The following is a 17,724-nucleotide window of genomic DNA, read 5'->3' as shown; positions in this document are numbered from 1 at the left end:
TTGCCTTTTTCCCCCCACCCCCACCCCGCCCCCTTCCTAGGTAATGTTTTGGATTTTAGCCCCAAAATCCTTTGCTTGCACAATCCTTTTGCTGTGTGGCATGGCCGAATGGTAGCAGCAGCATTCCCGCCTCCCAGCACCAGACAGGACAGAAAGCGTTCCTCCGGGTGGATTTAGCCAGACCTAGGAAAGCGGTTTCACCTGAATTGCCTCCCTCTTCAGACTTTTAATTCAAGGCAACTTTCGGAGAGATGCGGCTGTCCTGGCATTGCTTGGTGATATGCAGCGGCTGGCCTTAGAGATACAAGGTGGGGGTCCCTCGAGAAAATCCCAGAGCAATCCCGGTGTTCGCCTTGAGCTGGGAAAGGCCAAAACGGAGAACGGTCCGAGCAGACGCCACTCAAGGGATGACATTGATGGTTGATGACCATTTCTTGAATAATTTAAACCGCCATATCTAGCAGACAGGTCTTAAGCCCCTCCTCGCCTCTTCTTGAAGTCCCAAATATTTTTTCCCACCCAATGTGTTGAAATCATTCATTGTCCCAGGCGACAATAGAAAATTATTTATTTTACTCATTGTAAAATTTATTGACGGCCCATCCTACCAAAGTTTTGTATAAAGTCACCTGCAGGATGCTGAGGCTCAGGTAAAAATCCTGTATTTATAAACTGCACAATCTTTTTTTTTATATATAATCTTGTTCAACACATGTTTTTAATCCTTTCCAGCAGGTGTTTAAAAGTTTTTGTTTTCTTTTGAAAGATGACCAAGGTTTTCCAGGAAACGCATCCCCCAGATGGCCTAGGAGTCGGCCCCTCTCTGTGGGGAAAGATGCTTGAATGTCCCCCCCCCAAGAGCCCCCGTGGCACGAGGAACGAGGCGTGACGGGCATCCCTTCTTCCATCTTGCCATGAGCCATTTCCAGATGCCTTGCTTGGCCTCGGAGCATGTAATAGTTTCGCATTTTGTCTGCAGGATGTATATTCCAGCTTCCAACATAATCCCTGTACAAAAAGAAGGAAAGAAAAACCAAAACCAAAACTAGAGAACAACCACAAAAACAACAACGAAAACATTGTCAACAACAGCCTCTGAGTATGTAATGCTCTTTTTATAATTTGTTTTCTCTCCTCTATGTATCACTTAATTTTGGTATGGTTCAAAACATCTTTATAAGATGCCTGCGTTGTTCTTTCTTCTTTTTCTTCTTATTTGGGGGAGGGGCAAGGTGGGGTTCTCTGCCTTGGTCTTTCACTGAAAGTACATCTTTGTTACCAAGGATGCAGTGGTGCCCTTTGAATTTCTATCATGGAAAAAAGGCACAACAGTTGTTCTCTTCGGATGGATCAAGAGTTCAGAAGACGGCTAGGACACGCAATCAAAAGCTCTAGCTGCCTTTCATGTCGTCTAAAGCCCAAGTCTTCCTTGATAACTAATGGATCTTCATTTGTGTGCGATGCCCAGATGGAGCTGTTTGCACTCTTGGCTGCCATGTTGACTTTTTTGACCATACCTTGTGAGTGTCCCAGTTCTATTTTATAAACTTGAGAGGATGTTCTCTCCCCTATCGGGTTTTTGTGCAGCTGGGAAGGTTAACTTCCGTGGTATGCTAGCTGGGGAATTCTGGGAGTTGAAGTTCACGAGTTTTAAAGATGCCAAGGTAGGACACCCCTGATTTAATACATCACTTTAAAAAAATCATTCACAGATACCAGACAAAAACAATCCCACAGCTTCATCACTAAGTTTTGGCGAAGGAGAAGGATGCGTCCGAGTAGCTTTGCAGCCCAAGCTGACTTTGTAAAGCTGGATCCAAGAGGCCTGGTCAACAGCTGGGGGTGGTCTGGAAAACACGCAACTGGATTCCCATGCCTTTCCTACCAATCCAGAAATGGCCCTGTGCCCCTGCATTGAGTCTCCAGTGAGGGAAATGCAACTTGATCCTTACTCGAGACACAGTGCAATTCTCAAGAGCCACGGTGGGCCAACGAGCCCCTCCTGATATTGTTCAAATCATCTCCACCTTTTCCCATGATGTACGTTGGCAGGCGTTGCCACTTGGGCAACATCTGGAAGATCGTGGCTTAGCTACCCAGCAAAATAGTCAAGAGGGCAGTCTTTCAGATCTGTTGGCTGTGAATTATGGGTCTTGGATCCCAAGGTACATGCAGAGAAGCAGTTGAGAAAGGTTGCTATTGATCCGTTTTCCTTTATTCTCTCTTGGGAACAGAAAGTGTGAGCTTTTGACCTTGACGAGGTTATCCTTCCCATCATTTACCATTAGCCACCAGACGGACAGGATTTGGAGGCCAGCCTGTGGAAGGCCACCTGTTTCAAGTCCAATTTCTTTTCAAACAGATTGTAAGAGCTCCAGGCTACAAGGGGTTTGGAACCAAGTCCCTTTCCCATCCCTCTCCTAAAGGCCCCCACATTCTGCTTATTGATGTTCTCCTAAACAAAAACATGAGTAATTTGGTGGAAAACTCAGTCCACCACGCATTTTCCCCACACAAGCTGATTTTTTAAGCAGCACTAATGATGGTGCAGAGAGAAGCGCCCTGCCAGCACAAGGACCTGATACTTCCTGCTCAAATAAATAACTCATTAAATAAAAATACCGCCCTCACCAGCAAAAGCATTTTTATTGGTAAACTCTCTTAAAATGGCAAATTCCAGCTTCCAACCTCCTGCCTGCCTCCGTGTGAGATGTGGCTTCTGTTAAACGTTCCAAGGCGTTATTCCAGCCGCTCGCTCCTGAAATGCTTTCCGTTTTCTACGTTCATCCCTCTTTCTCTTCCAGCATAACCGTACATGCACAGGGCCATCGGAAACTACTCCGGCCATTCCGCATCCTCACGCCGCAACTCAGAAATGCCCAGGAGAAGCAGTAATAACTGGGACTCTCTGACAGAACTAGCTTCACAAGAACATTGTGAGATGGATTTTCCTGAAGATCCTGAATCTTGTAAAACCCTCTCTGCCTGTAAAGGATTAAACCCCATAGAAAGCCTGTCCCTCAAAAGCATTGGCTTGACTTCCATCGAACAAGAACAATGTCAGATTTTCTCAGCATATATATCAGTTACTTTGCTCGCAAATCCTTGACAGAAGTAACTTATTCACCACAGGCCTTCTGAACAATCAACTGTCAAGTCAGATCCTGCCTTGTGGAAGACAGGATTGGCCAAGCACAACCATTCGGCCCATCGCTGGTAAGCCTTGCCTAGGTGGCACCTTCGTAGAATGCCTTCGCCATGGCCTGTCCCACTTTCACCGCCTTCTTCTCTTTGGCATCAGGGCCCAAGTTCTGGCGGGCCAGATCCACCCAGTACTGCTCTGTCTTGGAAAGGTAGTCTGCAAATGTTTCATCCTGTTGCACAGCTGGATGTTCTTCCTTGTCTGAAGGAAGAAAAAGCAAAGGGTCAGTGTAGAACTGAGGCGAGAAAGGAGTTCTCCCACCGGGGGTGTCATATTGTCCTTTGGATCTACTAGAATCAAGGGTAGCCCTCACCTGCATGAATATTCATAGGCTTTTCTCCAGTTATCCATCCATTTACCTAATTTATGTTGAAGAACAGGTGGGTGGGTGAGATGCAAAACTGTAGGTAGGGAATCCCCACACAGCTATGGCCCCTGAGAGCCACCCATGGGAATCAAAACCCAAAGGTGAGGAACTGGACCTCTTCCTTCTCAACACACGCTGGACACAGTGGTCCTTCTCCAGGGTTTTTTGATGGCCTTACCATCCTCTCCGCTCTCCTCCTCATCAGAGTCCTCTTCCTCCTCCTCCTCTTCCTCTCCTCCCACAGCACCTTCCACGTCTTCATCGGACTCAGATTCTTCAAGCCATTCCTGAGTTTCTGCCACAGTAGAACATGTGTATGTGTGTGTGTGTATATGTATACACACACACACACACACAAATACACGGGAATGCACACATGCTAATATATGATCCTCGCATGCAGAAGAACATTCAAAATTAACACTAGCTGTTAAGAACGGTTCCTGAAATTACCACCAGTCCTCCATGTTGGCTTCTAAATGTCTGGCGGTGCCCTCCAAGTTAGTAGGAAAGATGCTGAAGTCAACCTGAGGCTGAGCTGTGACTCTGATTCCAAAGTGGGTGAACAATGCTTGAATTGTAGGGGGCAGAGCTTAAAAGGACCCAGATTGTACAGTAATAATAACTTCCTCAAAGTCTGGAGGTCCAGAGAGGACTCTGAATCCTTGGGGCATCTCCTACTGAAATCTGTCTGGACTAGTCTATGGTGGCTGGACTGTTCCTGGGCGAAAAAAAGTTCAGATTTAGGTAAAAACAATCACTTGTGGAAGGATTTCATTAAGGATCTTCCCTTCCCCAGTAATTCCAGCAACTGATAGGAAGGTTCAAAGTATTTCCAGCCCATATTAAGGGAACAGTAAGCACTAAGCAGCCCTTGCTAGGATTAATGAAAAAGTTCAGGGCCAGGATCAAGCAAGGCCAAGGCACCGTGAAGTCGTTCTTCCTGGGATTAAGCCCGGCCAAAATTAGCTGCTCTGTGCTGGCCGGTTGGTGACGTATATCCAGAACCCTCAGCATGAAGGTACTTCAGCCACAGGCCCACCCCCTGTCTCTGAATCAGTCCAAATAAGCTGGGACAGAATTAAACCCAGCTGCCTTTCAGCTCCTGAGGAACATCTCCAAGAGAAGAATTCGGGAACTCTAAATCGGGCTTCACGTGTCACTTGCCCAGGGGCGCCTGCAGGCTCTGCAGGTACAGAGAATAAGATGGAAATGAAACCTGAAAGCAGACGGGAGAGCAGGAAGGTCTTAACTCACTTGGGTCCATCTCCACAAGCACCTTCCACTCTTCCATCTTGTGGAGGTCGAGGGCATAGAGGTCGTTGAGAGTGAACTGGCGGTCCCCCACCTCAAACATCCCCCCGTAGAGGTAGAGCACCCCGTGCTTCACTGCCAGCATGGCATTTGATCGCGGGCAGGGCTCCACTGGAGGAGGGCTGGAGGCTTCATTTCCCCTGTCATCGTCGTCGTCGTCTTCAGACTCTGGTGACTCTGCCGACTTCCCCTGAGGAGCTGAGATGAGCTGCTTGACAATCATCACCGTCCCGTCCTCTGCCACCACCTCCTTGACCACCTCCACGGGGCCCGGGGGAGGCTGCCCTTCCACCTCATCCCCTCCACCACCAGCCTGATGGGCCTCCCATTTCGCTGCTCCTCGTCGTCTTCTCTTTCTCTCGGACTTTGACCCCTAGGATGGAGACAACATGAAAATCCAACCCAAGCACCAGAGATGTTCTAAAGAGCTTGTGAAAAGACCTCAATGTGTGAGATTTCTCCACAAACCTTTAACTGTCCAAGAAACCACCGATTCTTTGCCAGATCATAGAAATAAATGTCACTGAAGAAGTCGCCTTCCAGACACTCCTCCTCTTCCTCATCGTGGACGCCCCCAAAGAGAAGAGAGCGGTTGCCAGGTGCCATGGCCACTGAGAAGCCGGATCTGGGTGTTGGCTTCACTCCAGAAGGGCTGACCCTGCTCCAAGTCCATTTTTCTGTCAAAGATAGAAAAGCAGAACAAGAAAAGTGAGAGATGGATGGAAAGTATAATAATAGGGAAACTTCTTAAAATTCAGGCTTTAAGGGACATCAGGGGGGTCTATACCCAGCATGAGAATCCTTTGCTGCTTGGAAGACACACACACACACACACACACAAACACAAACACACACACACACACACCATTCAACCTTCAGCACAGCAAAAAATTCAGCAAGGACACTTACCCAAGCCTTCAGCACTCAAGAGAAACATATCCGTATGGAGGGTCCCTTTGTCGACGTCCTTCTTAATTCGCTGCACAACAAAAGCGGTTGCATTATGGAATCATAGACTCAGAACCAAGCTATCATCAAGGAACTATTTCCACAAATCTTTCTTTTATAAATCATGTGCAATCCTTCTAGCCCTTGTTTTATTACTTCACCTATAAGAGCAAAGTGTCAGGATTTTTAAACCAGTGAGATTCCCAGCGACTTTCCCCAAATATTTTCCTAAGGGAACCTAGACATCCTGCAAATGCTTCAGCCGTTCCTAACTGAGAAAGAGGTGGAAAAGAGGTCCTCCAGAAGTTGTGGAACTATGATCATTCAGAAGTCCCTGCCAGGGTGAGGGAAGGGCAATCTAGCAACAGTGGAGGACCACAGCCTGATCCATAGCACCTGAGGGCAGCTTTTGTGAAGCCCCTGAATCTAGACACGTTGCAGAAAAGGCCCTCCTACTGGTCCCTTTCAAATGTGCTCCAAACCACTAGAAGAGTTTCTATTCTTAAAGACTGATGACTCATATCAACCCTAATGGCAAAAGGTGACCCTCACCTGCTTGGAGTAGCCTCCATAGACCACGAGGTGGCCCTCAGGTGTTGAAGCCAGATGGCAACCTGACCTTGGGGCTGGGGCGATCCCAGAAGGAGCCAGCTTGGACCAAGCAAAGGTGTCCAGGTTGAAAGCATGGACATCGTTGTAATAGATGTAGTCTCTAGTTGATCAAAAACATTACACACAAGTCATGGAAGGCACAGTTGAGTTGGCAACAGATCTCCAGCAGAATGAATGAAGGGACTACCACGACAGCATGAGCAACACGGGCTCAGCTCTGGCCCTCCAGCCTTTCATCTGTTGCAGACCTTCTGATTTCTCTTGGTGGCCCACCCTTGTCCTGGGCAGCCCCACATTCCAGATTCCACGACCTGCCCTAAGTTGACTTCTACCACTTCTACCTGAACTTTCTGCCTAGAGAAGTTAAGTAACCACGATAAATAAAGCATAAGCACTTAGCATTTGAAAAAGGACCGACAAAGATGGCCCTTAAACGAGTGAAGCTCGGCTCCTTCCTTGAATGTGGGAGAGGTGGGGGCTGAGCAGTTTTGGGGAAAGGCTGTCCTCCTAACGTCGTGCTATGCTCCTCCAGGGAAAGCCCAGTGACAATAGCAGGGCGAAGGAGTCAAAATCTGAACCGCCACCACCTGCCCTGGGTGCCACGGTTCCGACAGGTGAAACTCCAATGTTAGCAGCCTTGATGGAACACCTCCAGGGAAGGACGGGAGAGCAGACTCACCGGCTACTCTCGTGAAAGCCTCCAAAGATGATGAGCTGCCTCTTGCTGACGGCCATCCGGTGCCCACTCCGCCCGGAGGGTCCTCCCGAAGCTCTGCAATCAAAGGAGGGGATTCAGCCGCCCCTCCGGTTTTTTCAATGGGTCACGGCTGCTCCTTCAACCCCCAGCTTGAGTCCCCTTCTTGCAGGCTACCCCCTTGTCACAGGCACTGCTCCCCTTCGCCCTCCCCTTCCGGTCCAGGGCAGGGGAGGGTGGAAGCAGAAAGCCCAGGCAACCCCCCCCACCCCTCCTGCAGATGCACCCCGAGGCCCGTGCCCAGGAATGGGCTGCGGGAGGGAGGGGGGCTCCCTGCCTTTGTCTTGGCTCCTCTGACAGAGGGGGACAAAAGGCAACCCACCCACCTTCCTTCCAGCATTTGGGAAGGAAAAAGGAGGCCTTGAGATGAAGCACCTCCCATACAAGGGGTGTGTGTGTGTGTCTGTGTCTGTGTGCGTGGAGGAGCCCTCTTCTTCAGCAACCCGGAATTTCAGGATCAAGAGCTCACAAGCAGCTTTTTTCCTTCCACCTTCAAGCCCAGCAAACTAAGAGTCTCTGATATTCTTCTCCCCCCTTTCCTGTTCTTGGCCTGTTTTGGAATGCAGGTAGCCCTCAAGTTATGATCCCAATTGAACCCAAAATTTCCGTTGCTAAGCGAGACAGCTGTGAGTTTTGCCCCACTTTACGACCTCTCTTTGCCACCATTGTTCAGCAAATCACTGCAGTCGCTAAATTAGTAACACGGTGGTTAAGTGAATCTGGGTTCCCCATGGACTTCGCCTGTCAGAAGGTCTCAAAAGGGGATCACAGAAACACACACACACACACACGCAGGACTCGGCAACTGTCATAGATACGAGCCAGTGGCCAAGCGTCCGAATTTTGTTCAGGCGACCCTGGGGGACGCTGCTGCAATGGTTGTAAGTGTGAAAAATGGTTGTCACTTTTTTCAGTGCAATTGTAATTTTGAACAGTCACTAAATGAATGGCTGTAAGTCGAGGATTACCTGCATATTTTAAGCAAGGACCTCCTGTGGAAAAACCCCACTGGCAGCTCTTTGCCTACTTTCTCTTTCTTCTGAGAGAAGCAACAAAGGAACCAACTTCCAGAAAGCAACATGGCACCCAGAGACCCGCGCGTGTCTCGGGGCCGCAGGGTCGCCGTCCCACCCGATCCCCAGGTTCCCCATTCTGCACCGGGCCCCCGGCCATCCCTGGGGGGGGGCGCACAGAGACTTACTTGACTTGCTCCCAGGTCCTGCTGGCCAAATGCAAGACCCAGAGGTCTTTGTAGTGGTAGAACTGCTCCCCATCCGGAGAAGCAAATTCCCCACCAAACAGCCAAAGTTGTCCGCCACCCTGAGCGACCACCACCGCCTGGCAGGAAGAGAGAGAAAGAGAGGGGGGGCACGTTAGGGTCCTTTTCGAGATGCAAAGCCCGAGATCTTCCCTGCATCATTCTGACCACGATGTCTTGAACCACTGTGCTCATGATAAGTAGCTAGGTAAGGAGTGGGGAGGGAAGGGAAGGAAGGAAGGAAGAAAAGGGAGACAGGGAAAGGGAGGGAGGGAGGGAGGGAAGGAAGGAAGGAAAAGGGGAGGAAGGAAAAGAGGGAGGGGAGGAAGGAAAAGAGAGAGGGAGGGAGGAAAGGAAGGCAGGCCGCATCCCATACTGGTGGCCTCTACATGTATTTACAGAGCCCTCTTTTCTGAAGAAGAAGCCCGGTTAGGCATGCTCCGGCATAAATCAGTGCCACTACGAAGCAAGGCCCGTCCTGGCTTAGCATGGTGGGCGATCCGAATCGCAGGCCGTCACATGCCCTGTACCTGGTGAGCGCAGCGCCGAGGCGGAGGACTTGGAACGTCAATTTTCGCCCAGCTGTTCTTCCGGAGGTTGTAAACGAAGAGCTCGTTGTAGAGGATGCTCTAAGGGAGAGATCGGAGGAGGAGGAGGAGGAGGAGGAGGGCTTTGCTAGAAAGAGAGGTCTTCCAGGAAAGGCCCATTTTAGTGCACATCTTGAGATCTCAAAGCATTTGCTGCTTTTGGCAACCCTGGAAATCCATTAAAGTCCTTGGGCCGCCCTGGCTGCTTCAGCACACGAATCGGCACCCGGTACCAAGTCGGCCCTAAGCAGACCCTCGTGTTAGTAAAGCAACTGCAGACTCTGCAAGCTGCTGATTCGGACCATGATCCTCCCCTACTTCAGAGGAGAAAGGTGGCCATTTCAAGGCCAAGAATTCAGAAGGAAAGCAATTGAGGTCCTCCAGATAGACCTCCACTCCCGCTGAAGGTCAGAGCAAGATGGGACCATCCGCCCTTCCGACTATTCCTTCCGCAAGAATATCGGGTGTCTGGAGCAGAAGGAGAGAAGAAAGGCTGAAGCTCCCTCTTGAGGCCATTCAGATTCATGGGTCTCCAAACTTGGCCACTTTAAGAACGGTGGACTTCAACTCCCAGAATTCCTCAGCCAGCCAGGAATTGACGTCCACAAGTCTTAAAGTGCCCACGTTTGGAGAGCCCTGGTTTAGAGTGACCGGTTCTATAAATTAGTTCCATGCTGTGGGATGAAGTTGTCCCAGATAGGCCTTAAATTTCCTGCCAAATGAACTTTGATGACTTCACCATGAAGTCAATTGTCAGGAGAAGCAGAGGGAAAGAATATTTGCTTCCCTACATGCGTGATTTACATTTATTGCTTTGAATTTGTCTGAAATGGTATAGCGTTTCCTGCCTGAGCAGGGGGCTGGACTAGACGACCTCCAAGGTCCCTTCCTACTACTACTACTTATTATTATTATTATTAAATTATTATTTATATCTCTTTTTTTCCTGCTCAGAGAAGCTCCTCAAGGCGGTCGACAGAATCAAAGCCCATTAAATTAGAAGATAAAAATGCAAGGGCTACTAATGAGAAATCCATTCAGTCAACAGATTTTAGTAAAGCCGCTTTCTGCATTGTTCTGTTCCCCGCTGGATAAAGCCCAGAGCTTCCTCAACCAAGCAACCCACCCTCGATTTTGCTCCCCTCCTCCTCCACCTTCTTCTGGAGCCTTTCTAGGTCTAGGAGGGCTCAAAAGGACTTTGTTCTGCAAGCAAAGCTGTACGGTAAGAGACGTTTTTAACTTGGAATCCTGATCAATTTTCCCTGGGTTAAATGCAGAAAGACAAGAGAAAAAGGATGGGGAAATCCAGTTCACACCATCCAGCTTGGAGACTTTGTCTATCTGTGACTAATGTGAATAATTCTTGACCTTTTTAATGGGATCCGGCACATCTAAAGACACCCAACTCTTATTACTGCTGGCGAAAGGCAGAATACAGGCAGTCCTTGACTTAACAACAGTTCATTTACTGACCAAAGTTACAAAGGCACTAGAAAAAATGACAGTTTTTCACACAACCGTTGCAGCATCCCCCACAGTTACATAATCGGGAGCTTAGCAACCGACTCACATTTATGACGGTTGCAATGTTCTGGGATCACCTGATCCCCTTTTGTGACAGCAAAGCCATTGGAGAAGCCAGTTTCACTTAACAACCGTGTTACTAACTTACCAACTGCAGTGATTCACTTAACAGCGGTGGCAAGAAAAGTCTTAAAATATTAGAAAACTCACTTAACCACTATTTCACAGAAATTTTGGGACTGACTGTGGTTATACCTCGAGAACCACCTGTATTGACCAGCGCTGGGAATAAGGCATAGATCCGTTTGGGGCTCTACAATTCCTTAAAACAATCAAAACTTCAACATGGAATTTCTGGAAGATTTCAAAGCGAAGCTGGGCAAGGGAAGGGAGGAGAGAGAGAGAGAGAGAAAAAAGGGAATACTTTACTTTTTGGCCATTGAAATATTCACCTCCAAACAGGATGAGCTCATCTTTCTCTGGGTGAGCGGACAGAGAGGCGTTGAGCCTGGGGACCAAGAGGAAAAAAGCTAAGCAAATCAAGCACAGGATTTGGAGGAACAGAGTTCTTGAGGACTAGCAGCTTTTCGCTGGAGATTAAAGGGGTGCACCAAACATTTTGAGGCCAAAATTTCCCAGCTGCCCAAAATTTCCACTCTCACCTTGGGGAGGGAGGGGCGCAGGGGGTCTCCAGCACCTGCGTCTTGGCGGCGTCCAGAGACTGGAATTGGGCAATCAGCGCCTCCAGATCCTCCTGCAAGTCAAGAAAGGGCTCCGTTTTGCGACCAAAAAGGGAGATGTCCCCTGTTGCACACTCTTTCATGCATGCACGAAAAGGAATGTCTGTGTGCGCGTGTATAAATTTTTGTTGAAGTGATTTTGTAACAAGATCAAAACATATTGGAAAAGAAACTGCACAGATAAAGAAAAGCAGTGCCTACTGGGAGAAGAAATTGCGGGGGGGGGAGAAAATATTATAAAGAAAACCCGTCCAATCTTCTTGAAGGCGGTTATAAATGTGATATTTTACTCTTTCTCTCTAAAGTCAGATCTTAATTTCCTTCCATTAGCTGCCCTTTCTAACAGTCAAACCCATAAATCGCAAGTTCATTTCTCTCTTTTTTTCCCCAGCCAAAAAATGGGGAGGGGGCTGTTTTTCCCGTCCCTGTTGCGCTTTGTCTTGCACTAAAGGGGTCCTCAACTTTGGCAACTTTTAAGACTTGTGGACTTCAACTCCCAGAATTCCTCAGCCAGCTTTGGGAATTGAAGTCCACAAGTCTTCAGGTTGCCAAGGTTGAGGACCCCTGTGCTAATCTGCAGTTGCACTAACTCTCTACTCCTCCCCTTCTCTTGCACCAAGCCCATTCCTCCACCTTGGATTGCACAGAGGAAGGGGGAAGGGTGGGCAGGGAGAGAGCGAGAGAGACTCAGAAAGTGGGGGGGGGGTCTGGACCTGTTGGATGCCTGCCTGCCCTGCAGCTGCAAAAGCTCCTGCAGCCCTGTGATCACCTCCTCTTTCTTGGTCCGCTTGCAGACCTTCTTCTCCATCTTGGCGGCCGTCTTCTCGGCCCCCTTGGCCTTCCGCTCCTTCTTGTTTTTCTTGCCCATCTCTGCGAGGCTTTGCAAGTTGCAAGCGTCGCTCACACGGACCGCTCCGCCCCGGCCTGGCCTGGCCGTCTCTCGGCCTTGCCTCTTCCCGGGGCGTTTCCTGCCAGCGAAAAGGACCAGGAGGAGGAGAAGCCCGGCCTGCAAAAGGGTTGCCCTCTGCGGGAGGGAGGGCTGCTTTGCAAGGGCGGAAGGAAGCCTTGCGAAAAAGGAAAAAAAAGCATTTGGAAAAAGCAGTATAAAGGGAGCGTTACCGATACGGGGAGCTCGGGGTTGAAACGAGGGGCTTCGGTGCTCTCTGAGCTGGGCGCTTCTCTTGCAGACGTTTCACTACCCAAGTAGGGAGCGTCATCAGTGCTAGTAGGGAGTGGAATTGGCAGAAAGGAGGAGGAAGAGGTGCCAATAAAGGAGAATCTGTGTAGCTCAGGGCTGAAATGAGGGGTCCTTGGTGCTCTCTCAGCTTGGTGGTTTTCTTGCAGATGTTTCGTGACTCAAAAGTCAGTGCCAGAAGTCATCTTCACTGGCGCTGATGATGGCACCTAGTTTTATTTTTTTTATTTATTTATTACATTTATATACCGCCCTTTCCCGAAGGACTCAGGGCGGTTTACAGGGTGATTAAAAAAAACCAAAATACACAAGTTAAAGACAAATTTTAAAAGAAATTATATGTGTCCCTGTCTAAATAAAAACCCCAGTTAAAATAAGGTTAATCCTCAGCCTGGGCCAGAGAGCTCGAAGAGCCAGGTCTTCAGGCCCTGGCGGAATGAACGGAGGTCGGGGGCAGTCCTCTGCTCAGTTTGTTTAATGAAACATCTGCAAGAAAACAACCAGGTTCAGAGAGCACCAAGGACCCCTCCTTTGGAAAAAGCCACCCACCCACCCATTCAGAAACCTCCTTTAGCTAACCTTCATGCTAGTTGGAAGCCTCCGATACAAGATCCGCTAATTAAATAAATTCTAACCTTTAGTAAAAAAAAAACTGCAGGAAGGTTTTTTGGGTTTTGGGTTGAAATCCAAATGCAGATGCCAGGAAAGAAAGAAAAAAATATATCTCCCAACAGTGGCTGTGGGCCGAATAAAAGGGACAAACCCCCCCCCCCCATAGCTGCAGGAGTCCCTCCTTTTGCAAGCATGCAGCTGATGCAACTTTGGCTGCGATGTGGTGAGATGCTGCAGCTGCAGGGGCTGCCATTGGCCGCCAGGTGTCAGTCTTATGCAGAGGATGGGCAGCTTCATCCCGTGCAACCTGGCAGCCTGGTCCAGAAGCTCTGGTTGCCCATCCCATCCCTGAGAGGAAGGTGCCAGGGCAGCCGAAAAGTTGCATCGTGCCAGGGCGGCTGGCTTGCATTTCTAGGGGATGAAGAATGAGCCTCAGCCCACTGGGGAGCTGGCCAAGAGCTGTTCCTGAGCCCTTTCTGCCCGCCACCGACACCTTCATCTCTACGTAGCAAAAGTTCGCTGCTTCTTCCTGGGTTCACTCCTCTCAAAAGGTCTCCCAAATTTCCACTGTGATATAATTAGATTCCTTGTGTATTTTCCTTCCCCTGCATACAAGGATTCTGGTTTTCTAACTTATTCTGGGGGAACTCTAGGAGTTGTTTCCATTTGCTTTGTCGTGGCAGGTGGTAGGAAGGGCTGCTTCTCTGTCCCCCCAGGTTCAAATCAGAAAGGCAGCCAGGGACAGGATGAACCCCTTTCGGATGCTTTGGGGGAATCTAAGTGAATTTTGAGGACAGGGAAAGACCACAGAGTCCCAAACTGCACAACGAAAGATCCACAACCCTAGCCTTGCCCCGAGAACTGGGCATTAAGGCAGAGTCCCCTGTTGCCCATCCATGTCTCAATGGAAAGTCACTGGGATGTAGCAATTGAGGGCCCGGATTGGGGTGAGCCAGATTCAGATCCATCTCCGCTACAGAAATGGGTCTCCCCGTCTCTTTCTTAGTTCCTCTTACCTCACAAAGGGGGTTGCTGTGCGGATAAGATGAAGGGAACTATCTTTCTTAAAAGTCTTGGAGGGGAAAAAAAAGAATAGATCTAACAAGTACAGAATACAGAATAACAAGACTCGGAAGGGACCTTGGAGGTCTTCTAGTCCAACTCTCTGCTCAGGCAGGGGACCCAAAATTGTTCTGGGCAAATAGCAGTCTAGTCTCTATTTAAAAATCTCCAATGTATTAATACTTATGTAATGTCATTCATAAGGAATGTCCTTCTGTCAATGTTCACACTTGTAATTTGGAGGATCATTACCTGAATATTCTTTGCTCGATTATTTTCTCAAGCAACATCTGTGTTGGATTCCCTGTCTCTGCAGTCATCTTTCCCGTTTTAAAAAGCAGGAGAGAAACTGCTGTGCTAGTGAAATATCTGCAAAAGGGGCTTAATTGTCCTACCAGCCATCATCAACCAGTCCAAATGAGCTCATCAGGCTGTGAAATTGCATTGCTTTGTAGCTTCCTTGTGCTCCCGTGCACACATTCATTATTGTGTACTGCTTTTTTAACCTCCCAAAATTATTTTAATAAAAAACAGCAAGGTTGCATTAGTAAAAAAGCAGCATCATGTAAAAATTGCTCCTATGGTAGGAATTTGGGGTGCTTTGAAAGTCATCACTTTCTCATTTGTCCACAAGGCAGAAAAATCAAAGCACAGGAAAAGACAGAAGACCAGCCATCGGAAGCCTGATGGAGCCTGGGATTCCAACTCCCGGTTTGTAGCCAGGGATTATGAGAGTTCGTATCTGTGGGGAACGTGCTGATTGTGGAAGGTTGAAAGGAGTCTTTGGGTGGTTACTACATGGGTTTGTTTTCAGAGAGCACTTTTGTTTCTAACAACAAATTAACCACTTTGAAAGCCCCTCAACACCCAACAGTGTGTGTTGAAAGTTCTGGATGTCCCCTTGAGTGACACAGCATCGTCAGTTGCTGCTGAAGTGAAATAAAGCCTCTTTGATGTTCTTTTGGCACAACAGTGGTCGGAGGACACCAGGAGACCCTCGTGAGGAACCTCTACAGCAGTGGCCCCCAACCTTTTGGGCCCCAGGGACCGGTTCCGTGGAGAAAGTTTTTTCCCCACCAATTGGAGGGAGCCTGGTTTCGCACGCTGCCTGCATCCCACGGATGGGACTTTGCTTGTTTGCCTGGCCTGGTTTCTGGCAGGCTGCAGCCCGGTGCCGGTCCACGGATCTGGAGTTGGGGACCCCTGCTCTACAGCCTCTTGTCTCATCCACAGAAAAGTCCACTCCTCTACTGCTGCAACCTTTGGACACGGGCTGCCTTTAGCCTGTAATCCCTTTGTGGACTGATGGAAAACGGAGGCGTTGTCCGATTTTTGCATTCACACAGAGGCCTCTTAGTCTCTGTCCATTTTCTTCCACGTGTCCATTGGAATTAAACTGGTGGCGCAGCTGTGCCATAGGACACAAAAGAAGCTGCAGAAATATTGCCCACTACATTTGGGAGGAGGAATTGGCCATTCAAGTGCACCTCCCCACCTAGGTTTGCTCACTCTGCCTGCAGCTTACCTGGGAACTATGAGTGCAGGATGTGGCCATCAAACAGATTTCTGGGTTGATAGAGACTAGCAAGAGAAAAGCTGCTAGAGCGGGATTTATGGTGCAACGTTGCAGCCAAAGCCATGTCTGGGCACCTCTCAGTGGCCCACGCCATGCTTTTGGCAGCCGGCCCGGGCACAGTCTTGCCTCATGCGCTTCTCAGCCTGAACTTGTAATGGATCAGCCGTCAGGTGTGTGTGGGTTGAGGGCTAAATTTTTACATCAAGGGAGATGGGAATTGCAGATTTTGGAGATGCTTCAGCAAAACACAGTGCACCCAATTATTAAACAACTAAAAGGGTTCCTGGAATAAGGATAAGAATCTAGTGGGGTGCAATTCCCAGAAATAGCAAATACGATTCCTAAGAAAAGAAGTGCAATGATGCACAGGCAGCCCAAGGTGCCTATTTTCAACAGGAGCAGCCATACGTATTTGCGATATTACTTACATAAGGTGGGTGGGTGGGAATAATGTGCGAACAACTCTGTGTAACCAGAATTGGGGAGGAGGAAGTGCTTTCAAGACCAAGCTCTGCTTAGCCTCATATCTTGATCTGCTTTCCTGTAGATGGAATATTTATAACATGCCCAGCAGCTCTTATCTTTGACATTTGTATTTTCCTTGGCTCCCGGAGAAAGGACCCATTTGTGACTGCGCTGGACTCAGTTAAGTGCTTTGTGGAGAGCACAGCACCCAGCAGGGCCAAGCTAAACAAACCCAAACAATGTCTTCAAAGCATGGATGCGTCTTAGCCAAGAACAGGTAGGCTAAAACAAGGGTTAAGATAATCGTCTCTGGTGGGGGGTGGGGTGGAATGAGAGACGTGAGTGAGCTGCACACGTAGCAGGAGCTGTAAAGACCATCCTTGGTTCTTCTCCAATCCTCCTCCTCCTCCTCCTGTTGAGTTTATCTTCCGATCGCAACTTACCTGGGAAGCTGGGAAAAAACGGATAGCAATTTGTCTCAGGCAGGTGGTGCTTAAGAAAGGTGATTATGAGCTGAATCCTGGATTTTGCAAATTGCTAGGTATATCCACAGCAAAGTTAATTTGATTTAGAAAGCTCACCTGGAGGATCCTAGTCTTATCTTTTCCTTCCTCTGTTTAATGGATGGATGCAGGAGTATTATTTTAGTAAAAAATAAAGCAGGCGGCACTATCAAGGACTGGCTCTGTTACAATTAAAGGAGGAGTTTGCCCACAAAATGCCACCTGCGGGGATTTTCCAAAGTTGCGCGTGGCAACGTTGCACCAAGTTCCCGTTTTATTGTCCTTTTCTCCATGTGTCTGTCCTTTTTGCGCTGAAGATTGTTGAAAAAGACCTAGACAGAGCAAGGTCTTCACAGCCATCTATTTTTGAGGCTGGGCATTTTGAAGTCAGATGTGCCCTGATACAGTTCTAGTAAACCTCCCTCGGCCATTTGTCCGCCAGGAATTGTACCCTATCAGCAGATTCTTCCCAGCCGCTCCAATGTTTGGATTATGGTTTGGAAAATGCCTTTTGGATTTCCAGGGCCGTAAAAAAAAAAGCTGAGCTTGCTAGAAACCAACACTAAGCGCTTCCCGCTTTGAAATCTGTACGTCTGCCTTTTTCAATTTGCAGGTAAAAATTCTTTCCCAACACTGTAATTATCCTGGGGGAAGGAAACTTACCTTCTGTTTCTGCAGTACCTGTGTAAGCAAAGCACCAGTGGCTGCATTCACACATGCTGAGACCACTTTGTTGTTGTTTTCCTGGCATTGCAGAGCTGATTAATGCATCTTTCAACTATTTTGCAAATTCAAAAATTGTAAAGAGCTGGAGATTCTGGTTTGCAAACCTGTGCTGTGGCACTATGCACCCCTGGCGAAATAGGGCTTATTCCAGGGGTGTCTAAATTTTAAGACCTGTGGACTTCAACTCCCAGAATTCCCACAGATCCTCATTTAACAAGCAAAGTAAGAAATACTCAAATTCAGAAAACCTCGTTCAAATAAAAACCAGAATATTTAAAA

At 48.4% G+C, this 17,724-nt stretch overlaps 1 protein-coding gene across 6 annotated transcripts; it reads right to left on the bottom strand.

Moving 5' to 3' along the window:
- Window positions 1-6: 6 nt before the first annotated feature.
- KLHDC4 (kelch domain containing 4) lies at window positions 7-12,234 on the bottom strand. 6 transcript variants are annotated; one of them, XR_014027507.1, is made up of 13 exons: window positions 12,076-12,234; window positions 11,229-11,320; window positions 10,996-11,074; window positions 8,986-9,084; window positions 8,399-8,535; window positions 7,123-7,215; window positions 6,384-6,543; window positions 5,793-5,862; window positions 5,352-5,560; window positions 4,827-5,256; window positions 3,748-3,864; window positions 2,632-3,403; window positions 873-1,008 (listed from the first exon to the last, which is right to left on the bottom strand). XR_014027507.1 is itself a non-coding variant. In XM_081335949.1 (12 exons), the coding sequence occupies exons 1-12, from the start codon at window positions 12,172-12,174 to the stop codon at window positions 3,228-3,230; spliced, it is 1,761 nt and encodes a 586-aa protein (XP_081192075.1). In that variant the 5' UTR covers window positions 12,175-12,234; the 3' UTR covers window positions 2,628-3,227. The 6 variants fall into 6 exon arrangements, 2 of the variants coding, with proteins under 2 accessions (XP_081192076.1, XP_081192075.1); XR_014027509.1 differs by having other exon boundaries at window positions 11,019-11,074; window positions 12,076-12,216; XR_014027508.1 differs by having other exon boundaries at window positions 883-1,008; window positions 2,689-3,403.
- Window positions 12,235-17,724: the final 5,490 nt, after the last annotated feature.

Source organism: Vipera berus (assembly GCF_964194415.1).
Source record: "Vipera berus genome assembly, chromosome: 10".
NCBI classification, from domain to species: domain Eukaryota; kingdom Metazoa; phylum Chordata; class Lepidosauria; order Squamata; family Viperidae; genus Vipera; species Vipera berus.
This window is presented reverse-complemented; position numbering and strand designations above follow the sequence as displayed.